The sequence below is a fragment of the Ochotona curzoniae genome, unplaced genomic scaffold (assembly GCF_017591425.1).
Source record: "Ochotona curzoniae isolate NIBS_2020 unplaced genomic scaffold, NIBS_Ocur_1.0 contig_4895, whole genome shotgun sequence".
Lineage (NCBI taxonomy): Eukaryota > Metazoa > Chordata > Mammalia > Lagomorpha > Ochotonidae > Ochotona > Ochotona curzoniae.
Genome location: NW_024466413.1, coordinates 130,104 through 153,588, shown reverse-complemented (window position 1 = coordinate 153,588; position 23,485 = coordinate 130,104). Strand labels below are relative to the sequence as shown.

The following is a 23,485-nucleotide window of genomic DNA, read 5'->3' as shown; positions in this document are numbered from 1 at the left end:
AAAAAATTTAAAGGAAGATAGCATAAAAAAAAAAAAACTGGAATACTTGCTACCCAATTTCAGATGTTCATGGATCCTGCAGCTGCCCTACGGTGGCCGGGCCACCAAGCGGCTCGAGCTGCCTCCTGCTTGGACGCTGCCTGAGCACCAGGGCAGGCTGCACAGCCCGTGGAAGGCCGCCCAGGCACTCCGAGGAGCTCACCCAAAGGCCCTGAAGGACATCACGGCCAGCAAGCAGGGAGGACACGCCTGTGCAGCCCCCATGCCTGGATCTGGACCCTGCTCCCCCACCTCAGCAGCAGCACAGCTCTGGGAGCCATGCCCCTCTTCACACGTTCTCCTCCCACAGGGACCACCCACCTCTGGTGCCCACACTGGTTAGCGCTGCCCAGCCCCAGCAGCCTCTGGAAAGGCACTGCTCCTTCAAACAGTGTTGGCCGCAGCCCTGGCCCCAGCACCTATAGGACAAGCGGGAATCGCTCCAAATACTCCATGCCCCACACAGCAGCATCCAGACCGCGGCCGCTGCCTGCCTACCTCTTGGTCACGGCGGGTACTGCCTAATTCTGCCGCCTTGCAGCCCCAGGTCACCGCGTGCATGATCCAGGACAACCCCCAGTGTGCCCACCCCCAGCCGTAGTCCCTCTAACAAGCCGCCAGCTTCCCCACCACAGATCCCCAGTTCAGGCTGGAACCCTGAGCTCAGGGCTCATTTCCCCTTACACTCGCTAGTGCATCCCAGCAATCCGTCTCTAGAACAGCTCTCACCTGGGTCCCCACTGCAACCAATGGGCACCCAGCGGGCACAGGCTGAGGCTCCCACGGACCCAGCACTGCAGCCAGCGGGCACGAGCTGAGGCTCCCGTGGGGGCACAGCACTGTCGGCCTCTCCCACCCAAGTCACCTGAAAAGACATGTGACTCACACTTGGGTCCCCAAGGACAGCCAGGACGGGAGGAGGACATAGCGTGCCATCCAGGAGGACTCCTAGCACAGCCTGAAGGGGCAAGGAGCTGAGAAGGAAAGCCCAGCCAGGCTGCACCCCCCACCCTGGGACCCCAGCAACAGGGTCCCCACCCGTTTTCACAGCTTGAGGAAACGAACCCTTCTGTCTGCCCACTCTCCCCGAACGTGCGATCTCTCAGAAGGTCCTGCCTCCCTCGGCTGAGCCCCAGTGAACCGAGGAACAGGCTGACGCCAATGGCACAAAGCTCTCACTTGTGGGATGAAGACTCGGGGCTGGGGGACCCCATGAGGTCACTGGAAGACCATCCTGCGGTTCTCAGAGGGTCGTCGTACTCATGAGGGACACCAACCTTACCCAAGGCGGCACGGCTCTCAGGCACCTAGCGCACCTGGCCAGCCCCCAGTGCCAGCTGGCCGGGACAGTGAGGACGCCAGCGGCTCGCGGCAGAGGCCCCGGATCCAGGAGAGCCAAGCAGAATCACCTCGCAGGGGAAGGCCATCCTCGGCGCCCTCAGCAAATGGCCCTGGCCATCGCGGGGCGGGCAAAAGGCTGCGGTGGACTCTGGCACAGCCTCTCCACGCACACCAAGACCAAGGAGGAAGAGCAGGTGCATGCTCACGGTGACAGCGACAGGGAGGACAGGCAGTGCTGCCCCCACCCCCGGCACACACCCGGGCCAGGCACACAGCATGGTCATGCACAGCCAAGACTGGCATGCCCATGAGGGACGCTCAGAAGCGCCGGCTCAAGCAGCGAGCGGGGCTGCAGCTGCAGGCTCTGCCAGCGGGAGCAGGGAGCCTCCAGTGAAGGCTCGAGGTCGCCAGGGCCCACCCCCACCCCTCAGCAGGTCAGTTACCAGGACCAAACACCCAACGGGTTAGGAGCACAGAAAGCAGAGGTGGCACCAGGTGGCGCCCGGCTCTGGGAGCAGTCAGTGTGTTCTGAAGCAAGGACTACGAGGAGGCAGCACCGGGCAGTCTAGCTAAGTTCAGGGCAATCCGTTCCCAGCCTACCTTGTCAGACCCAACAATACACTCACAGGGCAGTAACGGGAGAAGAAGAAACCAAACAAAATGAAAAAGAAAAGAAAGAGGAACAATCGGAGATTAGAAACACACCAGGACAAAAGTGACTTTCGCAGGCGCACAACAGGCAGACGAACTGGCTACAGGCTCAAACGCGGGGGGGCGGGGGCTGCTAAACATCTCTCAGCAGTCATTGCGTCACTCAGGTCCCAAGGGCGGCCAGGCAGGGGGCATCACAGGGTTAAGAAGGGAGAGCAGCTCGAAGTGCCACAGAACAGCCTGGCACCTGCAAGCCCCCCAGAGCACCTGCCTGGCACTGTCTCAGCTCCCCAGCCCACACAGCCCTGAGAAGCAGGGCCAGGCTGCTCCCCAGCCCCTGCAGGCCGGCCCACAGCTCCTTCGTAGGAGGGGGTGGCCCCTGCTCCCCCGGCCCCATGGAAGTTACAGCGGATGTCCTGGGCTCTGCAGCCTGAATAGAGGCTCAGCACCTGCGGAGCTTTCAGACCCACCTGAGGCTGGGCCACACGGAGTGATCAGGTGGACTCCAGGCCTGAGGGGCACTGTGCCTTTCCCCAGCCTTAAGCCGACACCAACACTCAGACGGGGTGGGTGTGATGCCAACGCACCCTCACCTGCCTGTTACTCAGAATGGACGGGGGAGTGGGGGCACCGTGCCTGAGGCCACTGAGCCAGCAACACAGCTGCACTGGCAATAGGGGACCAAGTGTTCACGGCAGCCACCACGGGCAGCAGTGAAGCAGGAGGCCGTCAGAGCGACATCACAGCACAACGGGGTGGGGGGCCACTGCCCTCGTCCTGCTCCTTGCAAACATGGCATGTGCGGAACACAGACACGCGGCTAAGAGGCCACTTCAGAAAATCCATGGAAAAACGTGGACAACCACAACAAAAGCTCACAGATTCCACAAGTTCTTGCACCAAAATAAACTCATGGTTCCATCACTTGCTTCCAAGAAGGTCTGAGGACACAGGGGTGTCCCTAGGCGATCGTGGGCAGTGGTCTGACACGCTGACCCTGGTCTGGCTGGCCAGTGAGGCTGACGCGGGCAGAGCGCCCTGCGTGGTCCACGTGGTCCACATAACACAGCAGCGCCTGGCAGCCGTCCAACAGAAACAGGGGCGTGTCAGGTACACAAGGCCACGTCTCCAGCCGCCGCATGGAAACCACGGCCAGGCAGCTGAAGTTGATGTTAACCTAACTTACACAAAATGCTAACGAGTGCATGTGCAGCCAGGGTGTGACCGGCTCCCTTCTTTCCTCCATCAGGTTACACAGCAGAGTGTGACCAAAAACACATCTCAACTCAGTCTAGCTCCTAGATTGCCAAGGCCACAGTCTTTGCAGGTAAGCAGCCACCTGAGACACCCACCTCCCACCTCAGGTGCCTGAGTTCGAGCCCTGGCTCCTGAGTCCAGCTGCCTGCTAACACTGACCCTGGAGGACACCGTGATGGTGGTCCCAGTCACTGGGATCCTGGAGACTCGATGGGGCTTCTGGCTCCCGACTTCAGCTCTGGCCCTTGCCTGTCGAGCAGGCGGTCACAGCAGAGCAGACCCAGGAAGTCCTTGGGGCAACAGATGCCCTCTACTATGGGCCGCCCGTTTCCACGGCAGCTGTGAGCCAGCAGACACCCCCTCTACTCTCAGCTGCCACCTGCCTGCCCCTTCCGACATGAGGAAGCTGCCCCCACGGGCAGCCAGGGGGGCAAAAGGGAAGGAGGTAACACTTACCTGCTATCAGTGTCGAGCCCCACAAAGTCCTTCTTCTCAAACGGGACACAGAGAAGCGGGATCTTGTCCCCAGACTTGTCGGTGGCCCTGTCCAGGCGCTTGGACTCGAGGACAATGAAGAGGGACTCAATGAAGTCCTCCGTGCGCTTCTCCACGCTCTCGCACGCCTCGTAGCTGGGGTAGAAGGCCACGTCGGGGCGCGGCTGCTCCGCCACCTCGCCCTGCAACCCGAAGACGAACAGCCGCGAGTCGTACAGCGTGGCGCCATACATCTCCTTCTGCACGTGGAACTTCTCGAAGGTCTGCGGCCAGTCCTTGGCCGCCAGGCAGTCGGTGACGGTGATGAGGCCCACGACCTTGCGGTGCGTCTGGAAGTCGCCCCATTCGTTGTTCTCTGGCGGGTAGTGGTGGCGGTAGCGGATGTAGAGCACACGCTGTGAGTCCCGCACGCTGACCTGGCTCACGGACGAGATCCTGCGGTAGATCCTGAAGAAGTTCTCCTCTGACACGATGCCCACGGGCTGCACCACCACCAGCAGCGTCTGGTGGTCCTCGGCACACTGCATGTAGTCAGGGATGCTCATGGTGAAGGCCCTGCCAGAGGAGCGGGGCGAGCCTCAAGGGGCACACTTTGGGCCACTAGGCGTCCACGCTGGGGTGCGGAGATTCCAGCTCAACGGCCTGCAAGGGCAAGGTGGGCAGAGAAACCAGGGCCCTTAGGAGGCGGCGTCCAGCTTTCACAGCTCCCCCACCCCACCCCCAGCTGCTGCTAGGCCTGCCCCCTGGATAGGAGGCTGCTACTGGGCTGCCCCAACACCTACCAGACATCAGCTCAGAGCCAGCACAAGGGCAGCCTGAGGGGGCTGGCCCCATAACCACTGTGATTCAAATATAAAAGCAGCTTACGCGGAATTGACAGGCTTGAAAACTTCTTGGAACACCAAGGAAAATTCTGGTTTTCCTGTGAGATTGCCCAATTGCATCGTGGGCTACTTTGTGCCACTAGGCACTGGGGCGCAACCACTTCACATCTGACGTATGGTCAACACACCCAGGATTCAGCCAAGTCCACCTGAGTGAAGTTTCGAGTGGTCAGAATCCCTTGCCTTCCCTGGCCCATCATGGGCATCTTGTTTATTTGCCACTGAGGTGGCAGGCACTATCATGGCTAACCGTGAGGGTCCGCTCTGAGAGCAAGCGTCTGCAGGACCAGCTCAGAGCGGACCCTCCTGTCTGCCCGCCACAGGTGGCTGCGCAGGCGAAGAGGTCCAGCTGGGAGATGAGCCCGCACACTCCCCAGGTCTGGCGGCCTTGTCCTCCTAGGGAGAGCCCGGCACACGGACGGCAGGAGCTGGAAACCACCCCACAGCAGCAAGCTAGGGAGCCAACGCCAACACCCACGGGCACGAGACGGACCAGAGCCACTGCGATCACGTGACAGCGCGTGGACTTCAGCTGTGAGCAGACTGCGGCCACACTCAAAAACCAACCAGGCAGGCAGACAGCACCGCAGCAGCACTGCTCAGGGATTAACTTCCGTTGATTTGAAAGGCAGATTTACAAAGACACTTCTATCTGCAGGTTCAGTCCTCAAATGGCTGCAATGGCAGGAGCTGGGCCAGTCCAAGGCCAGGAGCTTCTCCTGGGTCTCCCACATGGATGCAAGGGCCCAAAGTCTTACGCCACCTTCAATTGCTTTCCCAGGCACATTAGCAGGCAGTTGGATCAGAAGTGGAGCAGCTGGGCCTCAAACCTGTGCCCCTATGGTCTGCCAGCCCCACAGGTGGAGGCTTAACCCACACACTGTGTCCCACCTCAGTATCTGCACCGAACCTACTGGGGACACTTTCCACCGCTGCCATTACCTGCCGTCAACCACTGTCCACAGTAACACATGGCAAGTTCCAGAGACAGACCGTCCACAGGTTCTCACTGACACCCTGCTGGAGGCCAGTTGAGCAGCCACAGCAAGGTGTGTCCAGTCAGGCTTTGTGTCACTGAGAACCCCAGGGTGACATGGTCACAGCCCTGGCCTCTGCCTTGGGACAATGCTCCGCCCATGATTACTGCTATTCATCTCCCAGTGAGCTTAATGCAGCAGCTAAGTACATCCTGTGTGTCCACAATGCGGCAGGGGCAGCACTAGCCATGGCCTCAGGGGACCACAAGGAGAGTGGGGGGCATGGGCCCTGGGGGGGCGTGGGCCCTGAGGGGGAGTGGGCTCTGAGGGGGGGCGTGGGCTCTGAGGGGGGGTGGGCCCTAGGGGGGCGTGGGCCCTGAGGGGGGACATGGGCCCTGAGGGGGGCGTGGGCCCTGAGGGGGGACATGGGCCCTGAGGGGGGCGTGGGCCCTGGGAGGGAGTGGACGCTGAGGGGGCGTGGGCGCTGAGGGGGAGTGGGCCCTGAGGGGGGCGTGGGCCCTGGGGGGGCCGCAACCTCAGAGCTCCTCAGTTGGCTCTGAGAGCCAGCAGTTCTGCCCTGGGTCCCACTCGGGACCGTGTGCCCACACCAAAAAGCCTGCCCAAGAGTATCCACAGCAGCTTGATTCAGGACTCCCAGGGAGCGCGAGCAGCGCCTACACGCAGCAGGCCGCATGGAGATGCAAAGCGCAGCGCAGCTCCCCGCAACAGAAGCGTCCCGAGACTTCCAGGTGGAGCCTGCGGGCACGCCACCACCCGCGGGACACAAATGCATGGCTCCAGCGGGGGCAACGGCCTGAGCGCGCAAATCAAGCACAGGAAGCCCACTGGCCAGGATGACCACCAGGCCTGGACACTGTGACCACCTGGCAAGCACGGTCTCTAGAAAACTGTCACTCCACCAGACTCCTTGACAGCTGTTCCTCCCTGCAGCGACACTTCAGGGCAGGCGCGGTGGTAAAACATCCCCTGTACCTAGCGAGGACCCTGCTACCCACTTGTTCCAGCCCAGCTTGCTGCCATCCGTGTGGACCACCTGGACGGGACTCCCGGTTCCCGGCTTGCGGGCATGGCGGTAGCGGTGGGGTCCTGAACCAGCAGGATGCGAGAGCTCCCTGCCTTTCACGTACACAAAAGTGTAAAAAAGAAGTCAGCCTTCCAGGGCGCATTCCCTGACATCCGGATCCCTCGGGTCTGCGAGGAGTCCAGAAACACCTGCTTCTAAAAACCCACGAGAAAATCGCACAGGACAGTCAGGAGTTTAAACCTGCGACGGCGAGGGGGCGAGGGGCGAGGGGGCTCACTTCCAGCCTCGTTTGCAGCATTTTCACGGGAAACTCTGCTCCCGGCCACCGCCGGGACCCTGGGCCAGGGAGCGGCGGGGCGTGGCCGGGGCCCGCCTGGAGACCCAGCCCGGCCCGCGCGCTCCGGGCTCCGGGGCAGCTGGGCGGCGTCGGCGCTGGGCTCCAAACGCCCCGAACCGAGGAGAGAACCCAGGCCGTGCCCGGGAGCCGGCAGGGGCGGGCTGCGGCAGGGGCGGACGTGGCCCCGGACGCCGGGGACGGCGCGAGGCTCCGGCCAGCGCAAGCCGGCCAGGTGTGGGCAGCCTCGGCCCGGGACAGGTGTGGGCCGGACACACAGCCCTCCCGCAGCCCGGCCCGGACCCACCCCCAGGCCGGGAGCCCCAGCGCGTGGCACTTACACAGCCGGCGGCCCGGGCCCGCGGCGGGAGCCAGCGGCCTGGCGCAGCGGCTCGGAGCAGCCTCCACAGCCGCCGGCCCGCTCGGCGCCGGCGCTTCCGACCCGCGGCCCAGCCGGCGCGGCGGCGCGTGCGCGGAGGCCGGTCCCGGGCGGCGATCCGCGCCGGGATTTGGGGGCGACCTGGCGGAAGCGCGCCGGGGCGGAGAGGGGCGGGGCGAGAGAGGCTCGGAACCCCCGGTCCAGCAGGAGCCGCCAGCGCCGCTGCTGGGAGTGGAGGCAGCAGGCGAAGGGGCCGGGCCTAGGTTCCCTGCCGCTCCCCGGGAGACCTGGCTGGACGGCCCGGCCCCTAAGCTTGGACCTGGCCCAGCCCCTGCAGAACCCCCACAGCAGTCATGCTGCCCCAGCCCCTTCCCACTCAAGCTGGGCGTCTGGAAACCACAGGCCCGGCCGGTTCCCCTTTCTCAGGTTGTGTCTCATCTGTGGGTCTCAGGGCTGCAGCTGGCATCCCTGGCCCGTGAAGCCCTCCCCCGCCCGGAGTGACGGCCCAGAAGTCAGGGCCGGTTCCTGTGGGCCAGCAGGTGCAGAGGCAGCCGCCTGGACTAGGGGTGCCCTGGCCCAGGGACAGGATGGTGTAAGCAAGCATTAGTCCACCACGGTAGCTGCAGGCAGGCCCGAAAGCCACAAGAAGGAGGCTGTATTCCCCGAGTGTTTCTAATATTCTGATTTTTTTTAACCATATGCATGTATTTATTTTTCAATTAAAACTTGTTTTAAAGAAGTTATGGGGAACAGGACTGTCTTTTCAGCCAACCCAGAGGCAACACACACACACACACACACACACACACACACACGCGCGCGCGATCTGGGCTGACATTTTATTTGTGTTAAGCCAGCAAGCCTTTATCGGCTCGCTGCTGTTTTAGGACCTATTTTATTATTCATATTTTTCATAAAATAGTAATATGCTATGCTTCATCCCTGCTCAGGGCCAGGTGGAAACACAATTGAGTTTTTATTGGATTGTTTTCTGAGCAGCAGGAATGAGTCCTAAGCAAAAGGCCTCCTCAGGGAGCCCCTCCCAGGGCCCCCCCCCCCCAGGAGCAGGAATCACTGGAGAAGGGCCAGCAGTGATGCAGGCCTTGGGCCAGGCCCCCGGCTGTGTGCTCAGCTCCTGGTCTTCCCCAGACTCCACCAACAAAGTACAGAAAGCAGGAATTCAAACCCAGGGCCTGGGCTCACCTCTGGCATCCCACATGGACCCATCTGAGTCCGGCTGCTCCACTTGGCCCAGCTCCGTGCTAACGCACCTGGGAGCGCAGTGGAGTGAAGAGTGCTTGGGCCCAGCACCCACGTGGGGGACTCCAGAGGAAACCCTTCGACTCAGGACGGTGGCACCCCTTAGGGATGCCAGCTTTGTCTGACCCTCCAAAGGCAAGCAAGGGTGGGACCCAAAATGCACTAATCCTTCACAGCAGGCTGATGTCTTTAAGTTGATAACTGGCTGGCCGGCAGATGGTGTTATAAATATCCAGACGGCCCTTGGCAGGAAGAGAAAGAAACCAAGTCCCCAGGCCCACTGGGGACTGTATGCAGACTACGGGAAAGACTCGGGCTGCTGGCTGGGATGACAGGACCCCGGGCCTGGGCCTGAACCTCCTCTGCCATCGCCCAGGCCCCTGTCCCCCAGGGATCCAGCTGCCTGGGAAACACCTGCAGAGTTCAGGATTCCGGGCTTCAGCTCAGCCCAGCGCAGGCTGTTGCAAGCATGTGGAGAGTGGACCAGCACACAGCAGCTCTCTGTGTGTCATTCAGTCTTGGGAATAAATAATTTTTTAAGATTTATTTACTTTTGGGCCCGGCGTAATAGCGTAGTAGTTAAAGTCCTCCCCTTGAATGTGCCCTGGATCCCATTTGGGCGCCAGTTCTAATCCCGGTTGCCGGAGTCCAGCTCCAGCTGAGTTCGGAGCTCGGGAAGGGTGTGTGGAGTCGGCGATAAAGACACGGGGGCCCGGCGCGGTGGCACAGTGGTTAAGGTCCTCGCCTTGAACATGCCCGGGATCCCATATGGGCGCCAGTTCTATCCCGGCAGCCCCGCTTCCCATCCAGCTCCCTGCTTGTGGCCCGGGAAAGCAGTCGAGGACGGCCCAAAGCTTTGGGACCCTGCACCCGCGTGGGAGACCCGGAAGAGGCTCCTGGCTCTGGCTCAGCATAGTATTGGCCGTTGCGCTCACTTGGGGAGTGAATCATTGGACGGAAGATCTTCCTCTCTGTCCTCTCTGTATATCTGCCTTTCCAATAAAAAAAATAATAAAAATAAATCTTTAAAAAAGAAAGACATGGACACAGACACTTGTTGCGTGTTTGCTGCCTGCTTGCTTGTTTTTCAAGAAGAAGCTGTCCTTTTTATTTTCTTAGACACATCACAAACTTCTGCACAAACGTTTGATTTTTTATCTTTTACTTTAGAACTAAGACAGCATGCACAGATGTTCAATTAATTTTTACTTCATGGTCAACCAGGTGCTCTTAAAGATAATTCTGTAAGTTACTATAATCAGTTTCTTTAAAGCAAGCCGTTATTCATTCTTCAGAAGTGGCCACTAGGTGACAGCCAGAACTCCAAGGCCAAGGCACAGATGGTTACCTACTAATCAGTAAAACATTCCTACTACATTTTATTTTCACAACTTTATCTATCACATAATGGGAGAAATACATCAAAAGAGAAAAAAATATAAGGATCTAAGACAAAAAGTTTCAAACATTAAATCCCCCTACAACTGCAGGCTCTACAGCCTCATAAGCAATCAGACAATAATCAAAAGTATATCTCTGTGATGTTAATAGAATCATCCTATATTTCCTCTAGTTAAAAGATTATGAAAGCGGCTAAAGCAGCTACATTTTCTATGCTCTAAAGAGTTGCAAGGACAGGGTAACCTTTAAGGTCACAGCAACTATATTTTTGCCATAGCAGTTTCAGCTCATACTCCCATCACTTCCATTAGTTTGTAAAATTCTTGTTAAGCCGTTTCCCAGGAGGCATGCTATATGTCTGGGCCCGATTTCAGGGCAATGGGTAGGCACACAATAAGGTGTCCAGAAACAGCATGGGTTTAATTGTACTCCTGTGCGCAGTTAAAGGCCCACTCACCAAGACATCAATAACATTAACTCTTAAGCTCACAGTAGTTGCCAAAGCCATCTCACAGGGGCAAACAATGCCTCAATAGATTACAGAATTCTTAGTGGGGTACTTGAGTGTCCATGCAAACAGGGGATGAGACTGCGTCAAGGTGGTCAGAGAGAAATCGCCGGGCCCTGCCAAACAGCTGGAAACTCCCCAGGCCCTGCCAAGCAGGGAGCTGTTCTCTTCACACCTTCGTGTCATCCATACCTACTGCACGGACCCCAGCACCCGGTGGCCCCGCTTCCCATCCAGCTCCCTGCTTGTGGCCTGGGAAAGCAGTCGAGGACAGCCCAAAGCCTTGGGACCCTGCACCCACATGGGAGAGACCTGGAAGAAGCTCCAGGCTCCTGGTTTTGGATCAGCGCAGCACTGGCTGTTGTGGCCACTTGGGGAGTGAACCATCGGATGGAAGATCTTCCTCTCTTTCCTCCTCTTTGTATATCTGACTTTCCAATAAAAGTAAATAAATCTTTTAAAAAAAAAAAAAAAAAACCTCAATGGACTGTGCCGGGCCCTGTACTTGCTAACACATACAAGAATCTGGTCCGAGAACACCTCAGACAAAGTTTCTTTAGGGATCTCCCCAATCAAAATACTGGACTCAGAGCCCTAACCAAGAAAAGAAGGAAGCCAGAACAGGTCAATCAACCATCTCAGCTATGATGGACTATGTCAATCAGTGGATTCTTCAAAGACCTCATAGTGCTTGGAGTGGCAAGACTGGCAGCAATTTATAACTGTTGAAACATCAAAACCACTTGAGCAAGAACCTCAGAGCATGCCCTACATGTGGGACCTGGGGAGGGTGGGAAATTGGGTGGGCCTTCTCCCTTAATACCCCCCTTTAAACATGAAGGAAACAATATGGAAAAAAATACTAGTCTTACCCACTTTCCTGTAGCCCTTGAACCTTTTTACCCTAATTAACTATGTAGATTGTCAAAATAATAAAAAAAAAAATTCCAAAAAAAAAACAATGAAAAAAAACCTATTGATTATGAAGATTTTTTTTAATTGTAAAGGCAGATATACAGAGACGATACAGAAAGATCTTTCATCCAGCAGGTCTTCTACATGCATGCAGAGTTCCAAAGCCTTGGGCCTCTGCCGCCCTCCCAGGCCACAAGCAGGGCGCTCAGTGGGAAGAGCGATAGCCAGGACCACTGCCAATATGGGATCCTGGTGCTTGGAAGGAGAGGTGTTGGCCGCTGAGCCAACAACACACCGGGCACACAGCTTTTTGTTTTTTCAAGGAAGGGCAGGCACTGTGACGTAACAGACTAAACCTCTTCCTCTGACACACGAGTACAACCATGTCTCGGCTGCTCCACTTCCCATTCAACTCCCTGCTTGTGGCCTGGAAAAGCAGTCAAGAACGGCCCGCAGCCTTGGGACCCTGCACCCGTGTGGGAGATCCAACAGAAGCTCCTGGCTCCTGGCTTTCAACTGGCACAGCTCCTGTCATTTCAACCCCTTTGGGTTGAATATCTTTCTCAACTCCACTTCCCTCTGTAAATTTGATCTGCCTTTCCAATAAAAATAAATTAATTTAAAATTGTTTAATGTTTATTTTTCATGGAAAAGTGGCTTTAAAGAGAGGAGAGAAAGATCCTCCGCCCTCCAGCTCACTACCCAAGTGACTACAATAGCCTGAGCTGAGCCGATCTAAGGCCAGGAGCCAGGAGCCTCTTCTGATTCTTGCAGGTGGGTGCAGGGTCCTGAGACCCTAGGCCATCCTCCACTGCTTTCCCAGGCCACAAGCATGGAGCTGGATGGGAAATGTAGTAGCTGGGATTAGAACTGGCATCCATACAGGATCCTGGCGCGTGAAAGGCGAGGACTTTAGCCACTAGGCTACCACGCTGGACCTCCCAGCTCATTTTTTAAAAAACTAAAAGGAAGGCCCAGTGCAATGGCCTAGAGGCTAGATCCTTGCTTTGCTTGCACCAGGATCCCATAATAACGCAGGTTTGTGTCATTCGGGGTCCAGCTCGCTGCCGCCCCAGGCCTGTCCGAGCTGGGGGCCCCGGGCTGGCCCGTGGAGGAGGGAAGGGAGCGGGGCCACTGCTCGCAGACCGGGACTCGCAGGCCCCACGCGGACCGAGAGGCCGACGGCTGCACGCCGCCCGGGGTGGTGGCCACGGGCTCCGAAGCCCGCCGAGCCCGCCCGACGCCCGCCTCCCGCCGGCCTCGCCTTCCGCACGCCCTCCGGCTGCCTGCAAGTCCCGGACCGGCGGCCGCCCCGCCCGGCGCGAGCGCGCACGCCGCGGCCCGAGGCCCCCTTTTCCCGCGGATTTCAAAGCCATTGGCCGGAGCGGCGGAAGCCAAGCTCCACCTGCCGCCGGGCGGAGCCCCCTCGCGCAGCCGGGCCTCCTCGGGGCCAGCCCTTCCCCGCCGCTCCGCTGCCCACCCCGCCCGGAACCAGCGCGCTCGGGCAGAAAGCCAGAGGGGAACGGCCGGAAGTGACGCGAGAGAGCGAGCGCGAGCGGAAGCAGAGGCCCCCTGTGCGCGTTGCCCTGGAAACCGCGCTCCCTGCTCGCGTCCCGCGTGCGTCACGGCTGCGTGGGCGTGACCCGGCCGTGGGGCGCCCCGTGCTCCGTGGGGCGCAGGCGGAAGGGCGCTGGCCCCGACCGCCTACGTCACGGTGCTTCGGGTTGCCCTTGTGACGTCATCGCGCGGTAGCATGCCCACGCAAGCCTAGCTCCCCATCATCTTCCCCCACAGCACCCCGCACTGGTGCGGGCCAGTTTTCCGATTCATAAAGAAAAAAAGTGCCCAAAACACACTCCCGCACCTAGAAACTGTCAGCCGACCGAGGCTGCTACAAGTGAGCAAGGCGTGTGTTGACAGCGCGCGACGGCCATTTGCTAGTGTGTGTGCTGTTCTGGAAGACTGCGTTCCAGGGACGGAACAGAATGAAAAAGCGCTGGACGGAGACGGGGAGCAGAGCGGGGCGGCCTGCAGTGCCGCTCGCGGCCGCCAGATGCCAGGAGAGGCTGGGCCGCCGCGGCTCGTCCAGCACCGGGGCTGCCCTGGGGTCCAGGGGCGCGGCAAGCCCAGGCCGTGGGCAGGGGTGGGCAGGGGTGGAGCGTGCCGTGGGCAGGGGTGGGCAGGGGCGGTGCGTGTCGTGGGCAGGGATGGAGCGTGCCGTGGGCAGGCGGCCCACTCTGGCACGTAGTGACTAGAATTGAAACCTTATGGGATAGCACGATGTTGTGTCTCGAGGCCAGTCCTGTGATGTGGTGGGCCGAGCTACTGTCTGCAGCGCTGGCATGCCATGGGAGCACTGGTTCGAGTCCCGGATGACTCACTTCCCACTCAGCTCCCTGCTAATGGCCTGGGAGAGCAGCAGGAGACGGCCCAAGTGCTGGGGCTTCTGCTCCTCCTGGGAGACCCGGATAAAGCTCCTGTCCTCAGAGCATCCCTGCCCACTGTGGTGTTGGGGGCTTGGTGACTCAGTAGATGGACCTCAGCTCTCCTGCCCTTCCTAAATCTGCTTTACAAATAAATTTTTTTTTAAAATAGGCATTTCAACTATACCATGTGACTCTGAGCTTTGTCACATCACTAAGACAGTTCTGTGCACGTGGAGGGGCGCCTGAGGACACAGCGTGATATATCCGTGTTGACTCCCAGCTTTCCTTGCCTGTGCCACGCAGGGGCCTCGTTAGTGTTGGTGGGACATGAGCCAGCTGCCCAGGCACTTTCTGGGCGCTGCACCTGGTATTTGAGGCTGTTCCCAAAGTGGCCATCGGAAGATTCTGGGGAAAGTCCAGACAGGGAAGCACTGTGCGTTCCAGCTCGAGCGAGATGCGCCTAATGGGACTGCCTGGTCAGTGGCTGGCTGGACAGAGGAACGGCCTGGGTGTGCCCGCCAGCTCCCTCCCCGCCCTCATCCACAGCTGTATCCTGGGCTCACAGCATTTGTTCCATCAAGATGCTTCAGCAAATGTGGCTTCCACTAGTCTCTGGAGTTTTATTTCCATTTCCGCAGTCCTGCTAAAAGCCTCGCTTTCAACAAGAAAACCAAGCCCTCTGACAGTGCTGCCTGGGGCTGGCTCTGGAACATAAAACCACTGCCTATGATGGCAGCTTCCAATATGTGCGCCAGTTCGTGTCCCAGCTGCTCTGCTTCCCACTCAGCTGCCTGCTAATACACCTGGAAGAAGCGGCAGAGGACGGCCAGGGGCTGGGGCCCTGCCACCAACACGGGAGTCCCGGAAGAAGTTCCTGGCTCCTGCAGGGCCTGGCCTCTGCGGACTGAGCCAGCGGGTACAAGATCCGTCTTTCTCTCTTGCTGTAATTTTTTTTTTAAATCAAGATTTATCTATTTTCATTTGAAAGAGAGGGAGAGACACAGACAAAAAGATCTTCCATCTGCTAGTTCAGCCCCCAAATATCCACAACAGCTGGAGCTGAGCCAATCCGAAGCCAGGAGCCAGGAGTTTCTTCCAGGTCTCCTGTATGGGTGTAGGGTCCCAGGCTCTGGGCTCTCGTTACTGCTTTCCCAGGTCACAGACAGGGAGCTGGACGGAAGTGGAGCAGCTGGGACATGGACTTGCTCCCATATGGGACACTGTAGGGAAAGGATTAGGTAATGAGCCATTGCGCCAGCCCCTAAAAACGCATTTTTATTATTTTTAAGATTAATTCATTTTTATTTGAAAGCAGATTTACAGAGAAAAGGACAGACAGATCTTCTGTCTGCTAAGTCACTCTCCAAGTGGTGGCAACCACTCGAGCTGAGCCGATCCGAACTCAGCAGCCAGGAACTATGCTATTGTGCCCGGCCCACTAAAGTCCTTGCCTTGAATGCACCAGGATTCCACGTGGGGGCTGGTTCTATTCCTGGCAGCCCTGCTTCCCATCCAGCTCCCTGCTTGTGCCCTGGGAAAGCAGGACGGCCTGAGGATGGCCCAAAGTCTTGGGACCCTGCACCCACGTGGGGGACGCGGAAGATGCTCTGGGTTCCTGGCTTCGGATTGACTCAGCTCCAGCCATTGCAGCCACTTGGGGAGTGAAACAGTGGATGGAAGATCTTGTTCTCTGTAATCAATCCTCTCTATAAATCTGCCTTTTCAATGAAAACAAATAAACCTTAAATGAGAAGAGCAAAAGGAAAAGGAAAGAGGCCCACACATCACCCCTGCCAGGAGTCGCGCCCCGCCCCGGCCCTGCCCTGCTTCAGTGGGACTGCCAATTTGCAGGACTTTCTCTTTTAAAGATTTATTTGTTTATTTATTGTAAAGTCAGATATACAGAGAGGAGAGACAGAGAGGAAGATCCTCCATCTGATGGTTCACTCTCCAAGCAGATGCAACATCTGGAGCTGAGCCAATCCAAAGCCAGGAACCAGAAGTTTCTTCTGGGTCTCCCACGTGGGTGCAGGGTCCCAAAGCTCTGGGCCGTCCTCAACTACTTTCCCAGGCCACAAGCAGGGAGCTGGATGGGAAGCAGGGCTGCCGGGATTAGAACCAGCACCCATATGGGATCCCGGACTTTAGCTGCTAGGCTATTGCATCGGGCCTGGACTTTTTTTCTCTTCCTTGCCATGTCCTTCTGGAAATTTCTACTCACTCTGGATTCTTTGCGAAGCCCCTGCTCATGGGCAAAGCCTTCTCTGACTTGCCAGAGTGGAGTAAACTGTGTGTCCATCCCCAAATATGTGTCCATATTCCTTCAGTATGCAAGGAGAGTAGTGAGTCATGGGGCCCCTGGCCTGGCAATGAGGCCCTGAGCACCCAGGGCCTCCTGGGATGGCTCAGCCCTCATGGACCCCTCCTGGAGAGCATGCTGGGCCCTGAAAACTCACAGGTAGAGAAGGACAGAGCCGGGAAAAGCCTGCTCCCACGGCCTGCCCTGCCCCAGGACACAGGTACCCTGCTGTGACCCCCCACGGCACAGAGCAGGATGGGGCAGGCATGAAAGCCAGGCCACACCCGGTGATGGGAGCCCATGTCAGGGCTCTGCAGCCCTGGCTAGGCCAGAGGTGACCACAGCACCACTGCAGCAGGTGAGCGAGGGACCCCAAGCTGGAGTCACTCTGCTGTCCTGTCCCCGCCATTCTGTGTCTGATGGCGTTCATGTGGGCACAGCCAGCTATGCCACAGCAAATCACAGAGGTATGTGGGAGGACATTGCCCAAGTGCCAGCCAGTGCGTTTCCTTTCTATTTATTTTAAATTCATTTATTTGAAACAGCCAGAAGCTCCATCTGGGCCACCCAGGTGGGCGTCAGGGACTAGTGCTTGGGCCATCTTCAGCTGCTTCTCCCAGGCACATCTGCAGGGAGCTGGATGGGAAGTGGAGCAGCCGGGACACAGATGGGTACACACATGGGATCCCAGCTCTGCAAGGTGAGGACTTCAGCCACTAGGCTATCGCACTGGGCCCCTGAGTCCTTTAGACTACAACCAGCCCAGCTGCGGCTGCTGCACGCATCTGAGGAGTGAACCAACAGATGCACCCGTCTCTCTCTCAAATAAAATGAAAGCAAAAGTGAGCATACTAAAGAGCATTGCCCACAATATGCACAAAAAATTCTCACCTTCAGGCATGCCCGTGGGGACACGGGGACGGGCTCGGAAGCTCAGGGAGGTCTGTGGAACAGGTGCCACACTCCTCAGATGGCTCTCCTCCCTACGGCCTCCTGGGCTGGGCCTGCACCCCCAGGTGCGGGAGGACTCCCGCTCTTTGCCGACCTGCCTTCACCGAGGGTCCAGAGAAGGTGGTGGCACAGAAGGCAGCCCAGCTGTGGCCTGTCTGCTTAGTGACTTTCCGTCTGCCCCCCTCCACACCTGCTCCGCACCCCCACTCCCCAGGCTCCTCAGGTGTAAGCCCACCTCTCTCTAGCGCAAACGGCTGCTCTTGCGGATGGAGGACAGGACAGTTTGCTCCTTGGCAGTTGCCCATTCTTGCTGGAATACGAATGCTGAAGAGGCTACTATGCGCAGGCGACGGCACATACGGGGGCAGGAAGGGAATCAGAGCTTCCACACAGCACAAATGCCTGGGCAGCGTCCACCGCGCCGACAGCATGGCTCCCTCCTTGGCGCTGACCCAGAGCAGCCGGGGCTGTGCCCGGCAGCGCCCACGTCAGTTCCGTTCCCGCACATCACAAACAGGAAGCGGCCCCATTGCTCACGGGCCACAGCACTACTGCACTGCATTAACGCCACAGCTTCCCTACACATTCCAGCAGGTCGGAGGAGACGCGTGAATGCCCTGGTGTGGGCAGTCTGCTCCTGAAGACCTGGCAATGACGGCTACTCCAGTGGGCAGGAAGGTTCCACCAGGGACTTGACCTGGAAAGCCCTGGGGCCTTTGACTGGGGCTGGGGAGGGAGGGGCAGAAAGGAGAACACCCACACAGGTATCTGCATTTACCCAGCACTGTCAGGTAGGTGCATTTTATTATCTGTAAATTACTGCCTGCAGGGCCTGGTGCAGCAGCCTAGTGGTTAAAGTCCTCAGTTGAACGTGTTGAACCCGAGGCCAGGATCCCATTCGTACCGGTTCATATCTTGGCTGCTCCATTTCCCATCCAACTCCCTGCTTGTGACCTGGGAAAGCAGCAGGGAATGGCCCAAAGCCTTGGGACCCTATGCCCGCATGGGAGACCCAGAAGAGCTTCCTGGTTCCTGGCTTTGGATTGGCTCAGTTTGGCTGCTGTGGCCACTTGGGCGTGAGCCAGCCTACAGAAGATCCTTGGCCACTCAACGAGCGAACCAACAGTTGGAAGATCCTTCTGTCTCTCTTTCTCTCTGTAAACCTACTTTCCAAGAAAAATAAGTACATTTTTTTTAAGTTATTGCCCGTAGTCTTCTTGTGTGCATCTCTGTAAGAGAAAATTGTGCGTCAGCGTTGGTATTCCAAAACTTAGCACCTGTCCTTAGGCCTTTGTTACAGCCCCAAGTGGGAGAGTGGTTCTGTGATGCCACCACCAATGCCACCATCCTATGTGGCCACTGTGGTACCCAGCTCCAGGTACTGTGTTGGAGCCATAGAAAGTGGGCCCGGCCCCACGCGTGTGCCTTGCAGCTTCCAGACGTGTCATTCTGGCCTGCATCGCAGTGACACAGCCCAGGTGCTGTTTGAAGCAGCTGAGTTAGCAGCAGTGTGACAACAACAGGATGCCTGAGTCTCTGCCGGAGGCCTCCCCGTGGCCAGGGAAAGGCCGGATGGAATGCACCTGCTTGGAGGGTCACTGGGCACCAGTGCAGGCAGCGCTGCCCCAACCAAACCCAGCCCTGTTCGAAGGGGCTGCGGTCCCTGGAAAGGAGGTGCTAGGCGGGGTGGGTGCTTTCTAGCCTGGTGGCAGCTCCCCAGCCTAAACTGTCGGCTACATTGCAGCCCCAGCCCACTCCCAGTCCCCGGCGGCAGCCCCGGGCGGGCGGTGGTCAGGCCTTCCCCTGCTCTGTGGGGAACACTGGCTGCTGTAGCGGCTGTTGGTCCCTGGCCCAGAGCGCATCTCACTGCTGCTGCTTCCGATCGCAGTGGGTGATGTCAGCACTGGGAATCATGCGTCCTGGAAGTCAATTTCCTTTTAGAGGGCCATGTGTGAGCCAGTCATCAGGAAAAGTGGGTCAGCGCTTGGCTGCCCACCCCCACGCCCAGCAAGTGCACCCGGTCCAGATCGCTTCATTTGGGTGGCAGACCGAAAAAGAGCAGCTCCCCAAGCCCAGGCCTGCCTGCTTGCCGGCCCAGTGGGTTGCTCCAGAGCCCGGACCTCCCAGCGCCATAGGCCTGGGGCTCCCTGTCCCCAGCTGCTCTGTCCCTCGGGCCTCCCCACTGCTTCTGCCCTCTCCCCCGGACCACACTCTTCAGCCACAATTCAGGGTCCCCAGGTCCTGGGTTTGTTGCATCCACTTGAATAAATGAGAGGCAAGGCAACCGAGCGACTGACTGACCAACTGGCCAGCCAGCCAGGACCAACACCCCTTACCGGAGTGCGGCCGAGCAGTACAAAGTTTTCTTTAGGGGCAGTTTGACACAGCTTCAAGGGAGGGCACAATTTACAACAGCTTGAAAGGTGAGTGAAGAAAGATTAGGCATTCCTTGCTTATCTCAGCTTGCCAGCCCCTGCCTGCTCTCCTCACGTCTGGGCTCCAACCTTGGCGCCACCCGTGACAACCAGACCCCGATCTTGAATTATGTATGGGTTAAAAAGGCTAGGGCCTTAATTTATGGGAACTGGGGGCCATGGCACGTTGGCCATTAGGCCTGCAAGCTCACACAGTTTCTTAGCTAAGCAAGAAAAGCAAAAGTTACAAAAGCAAAAAGAATTGCAGTAAGCAATGAGCCATGTTTACTCCATTTTGATTTCAACTCCACAGGCTGAGGACACGGACCCCTCTGGTGGCCAGCCATGGCGAGGAGGCAGAGAGGCTGTGGGTGAGAGACACCCAGTGTCATCCAAGGACCACGGCTCTGTCTGCTCACTCCCCACCCCTTCGGCTGTCCCAGGACACAGATCTCTTTAGATACTCGTTGGACTTGGGCTTAGAGACCTGCTTGGCGTCTGGGGCCCCCAGGGGTGGCTGTCTGCTGCAGCAAGCAGGTGGTGAGTGACAGAGCTGGGCCAGAACAGGGACTCACCTGATCACCCCCCAACTGGGGCTAAGGTGCAGGACTAGCCCAGGCTAGCTGCTCTAATCATGCGCCAGGCTCCATTCTGTCCTTGGTCAGGGCCGCCCTGCCCTGCCCTGCCCTGCCCTGCAAGCCTCACTCAGGACACCCCCAACACCCTGTCCATCCCTGTCACCCCTGTCCTGTCCCACCCTACCCAGCCCAGCCCCAACCTCCTTCCAGAGTGCTCCAGCCTGCCTCCCCCAATAGCTGGGGCCTCCTGGGGCCCCTTGAGCAACTTCACCCTCCCTGGGACTCCAGGGCAAGTCTGTCACCCGGGCGACCCCTGCCAGCACCACACCCCACGCTTTGGCCACATCTGCTTGCCCTCTGGGGCAAGTGACTGCCCTTGCTGGAGCCATCCCCATGTGTGTGCCAGGGCGGTGGTGACGTCGGCGTTGGAGCCAGGCCCCATCCTGCAGCACTGTGACCGTTCATCACTGCACACAGCACTTGGCGAGTGCCACAGGCAGCCACGCCCTGAGACAGAAGCCCGGGGCTGAGGCAGGACCCTGGGCATCTAGCTCCCTGGGCTGGTGCTGCAGGGAGCCCCACTGCAAAAGACAACCGGGAAGGGGTCCTGGCACAGGAGGCCAAGGTGGGTGAGGCACTGTGTGCCTAGAGCAGCCCTAGGGAAGAGGGCAGGCAAGAAAATTCAGGGCATTTGCACTTCCTGTAGGGCACCTGCACTTCCTGTGGGGCACCTGCACTTCCTGTGGGGCACCTGCACTTCCTGTGGGGCATCTGCACTTCCTGTGGGATGCTGGGAGAGGGATTGGTGGGCAGCACAAACTTCGGCGAGCGAGAGGCCCTGTGAAGGCCTCAGGAAATTCCACCCATTAACAACAGGGACGTTGAGATGTCAAGTGACAAGACATTTCTGGGGTCACCAGTGTCACTCGGGCCAGGCCCCGGCTACAGCAGCTCTGGGCATCCCATTTTCAGTCACCCCAGATGCAGGAAAAGGAACTATCCCCGCTCCTTTCTCTTTTAATTGAGCCCAAAGTCATTCAACGCGAAGCATACAATTCAGATGCTCCCAGCGCATCCGCTCTGCACGCTGCGCCGCTCGGCCCGGGTCTCGATCTGAGAACCTGCCTGGGCTGAGCTCCTGGCTCACTGCCCCAGCAGGCCGAGTCCTCCTTGTCTCCGTCACGCTCCGCCGGCCTCCCGTGTGTGTCCTCGTGTTGACCCTGGCCTCACCAGGTAAGCTAGGATCATCTCCCTATTTTAACAGCCATCGATTAGCTAACTTAACTTGCAGCCTAATCCGCCTTCTCTTGGCCACGTACCCTGACGTGTGTGCACGTCGTGGGATTAGGAATGTGGGAGAGACACCTGGCCGCTCACCTAGTCCGGGTCTGTAGGAATCTGCGCTTTTTTTTTTTTTTAAGATTTACTTTATTTTTATCACAAAGTCAGATATACAGAGAGAAGAGAGAGAGGAAGATCTTTCCGTCCAATGACTCATTCCCCAAGTGGCTGCAACAGCCGGTGCTGCGCCAATCCGAAGCCAGGAGCAGGAACCTCCTCCGGGTCTCCCATGCAGGTGCAGGTCCCAAGCTTTGGGCTGTCCTCAACTGCTTTCCTAGGCCACAGGCAGGGAGCTGGATGGGAAGTGGGGCTGCCAGAATCAGAACCAGCGCCCATATGGGATCCTGGCGTGTTCAAGGCGAGGGCTTCAGCCGCTAGGCCACGGTGCTGGGCCCCGGAATCTGTGCTCTTACAGTCTCACTCCTGACATGCAGCTCCTTTAACCTGCGTCTTCAATAGAGCTTTACCACAGAACATTCCGGAAAGTGAATGTCCACGGACAAACTCACAGCTAAGCCAGAAGCCTGCCTTCTATCTCCTGTGTCATTGTGTGGGAAGAATGGCCTGGAATGACGGAGGTGGTTGGTGCCTGGGCTCATTGGGGAGTTTAGAGGGGCAGGGATGCCTCCTGCTGCCTCCTGAGTGCTTGGCTGGGTTTTCTGGACCGAGCTCCCGAGGCCACAGAGCTGCCAAGCTTTGCAGTCTGCGTCTCTGGCCGCTCTAGTGGAAGTGTCTTCCAGCCTGGTCTGTGACCTGCCTACCCTGGAGGCCCTGCTGTCTACTTTCTGTTACTGATGTGAACCGTCCCTCTGGGCTCTCGGTGCCACCTGGGCACACAGTGTGCCCGTCAGAGGCCCCGCAGCAGAGGCTTAGCCTGCCTGTACAGGCCCTGGGCCCGGGCCAGCCAGTAGCACCAGCACAGCGCCATCAGGTTGCAAATCACCATGGCCCTGCCGCTTCCCGCCCCCACCCTGCCCCCATCTGGCTGAGGTGGAGGCCCTGTCCCCTGCCCGGGCCCCTTGCTTCCTGCAGCACTGCGGGAAGAGGGAGGGTACTGAGGGCAGAGGCACAGGGCCAAGCGTCTGCCCTCCCCGGGAGCTGGCAGCTGTGGCTGTTTGTGTGCCACTGAGGCAGGGCAGGGCCGACTGGCTAACTTAGCCCCAGGCAGAGACACATGCGCTCAGAAAATCTCTTTAAAAAGGGGGGCCCGGTGCGCTAGCCTGAGGTCCTAGCCTTGCACATGCCAGGATCCTATATGGGCGCCGGTTCTAATCCCGGCAGTCCCACTTCCCATTCAGCTCCCTGCTTGTGGCCAAAGCAGTCGAGGATGGCCCAAAGCCTTGGGACTCTGCACCCGTGTAGGAGACCCGGAGAAGGCTCTGGGCTCCTGGCTTTGGATTGGCGCAGTTCCAGCCACTTGGGGAGTTAATCAACAGACGGAAGATCTTCCTTTCTCTCTCCTCCTCTTTGTATATCTGACTTTCTAATTAAAAAAAATATACATCTTAAAAAAAAAAGCAGCATCAAAAAATTTCCCTAAAAGGCTCAGTATCTTGCCCTGTAACATGAGCCCCCAGGGCCTCCCTGCTGCTCCCCTCCTGGGCTGCGCCAGGACACAGAGGTGTGCCGTCTCCTGGGGCACATGACAGATTGGCTGTATTGCGGGTGCTGGCGTCACGAGGCCCTCGGCCCTCTCCCACCGGCCCCCTTCGTAATGATGGCAATAAATGCACTTGGCTGCCAGCCATGGCTGAGACCTGTGTGGAGTTCTCGTCTGATGTGTCTTCTGCGAGCTTTTGGAAAAACCCCTGGCACCACAGCAAGACAGCCTGGAGCCAGGAGAGGCACCCTTTGCCCCAGACAGGCCCATCTCACGTCCCCAGCCCACAGCACGCTGACGCCAGGCAGTTCCTGCTCTCGGGCCCTGAGTAGAAACAGACCCAGGACACAGGCCCCGCATGGAAGCTGCCTCCTGGCTGCTCTGCACCCT

General features: G+C 58.4%; 1 protein-coding gene across 1 annotated transcript in view; it reads right to left on the bottom strand.

Moving 5' to 3' along the window:
- Nucleotides 1–7,439, bottom strand: part of TRAPPC9 (trafficking protein particle complex subunit 9) — a 338,695-nt gene extending 331,256 nt beyond the window's left edge. Inside the window, exons 1-3 of the mRNA XM_040988506.1 lie at nt 7,365–7,439; nt 3,745–4,425; nt 1,981–2,001 (exon numbers count right to left, since the gene is read on the bottom strand). Of these exons, the coding sequence (XP_040844440.1) occupies nt 1,981–2,001; nt 3,745–4,328 (605 nt within the window). The 5' untranslated portion in view covers nt 4,329–4,425; nt 7,365–7,439. The remainder of the gene's footprint in view (nt 1–1,980; nt 2,002–3,744; nt 4,426–7,364) is intronic.
- Nucleotides 7,440–23,485: the final 16,046 nt, after the last annotated feature.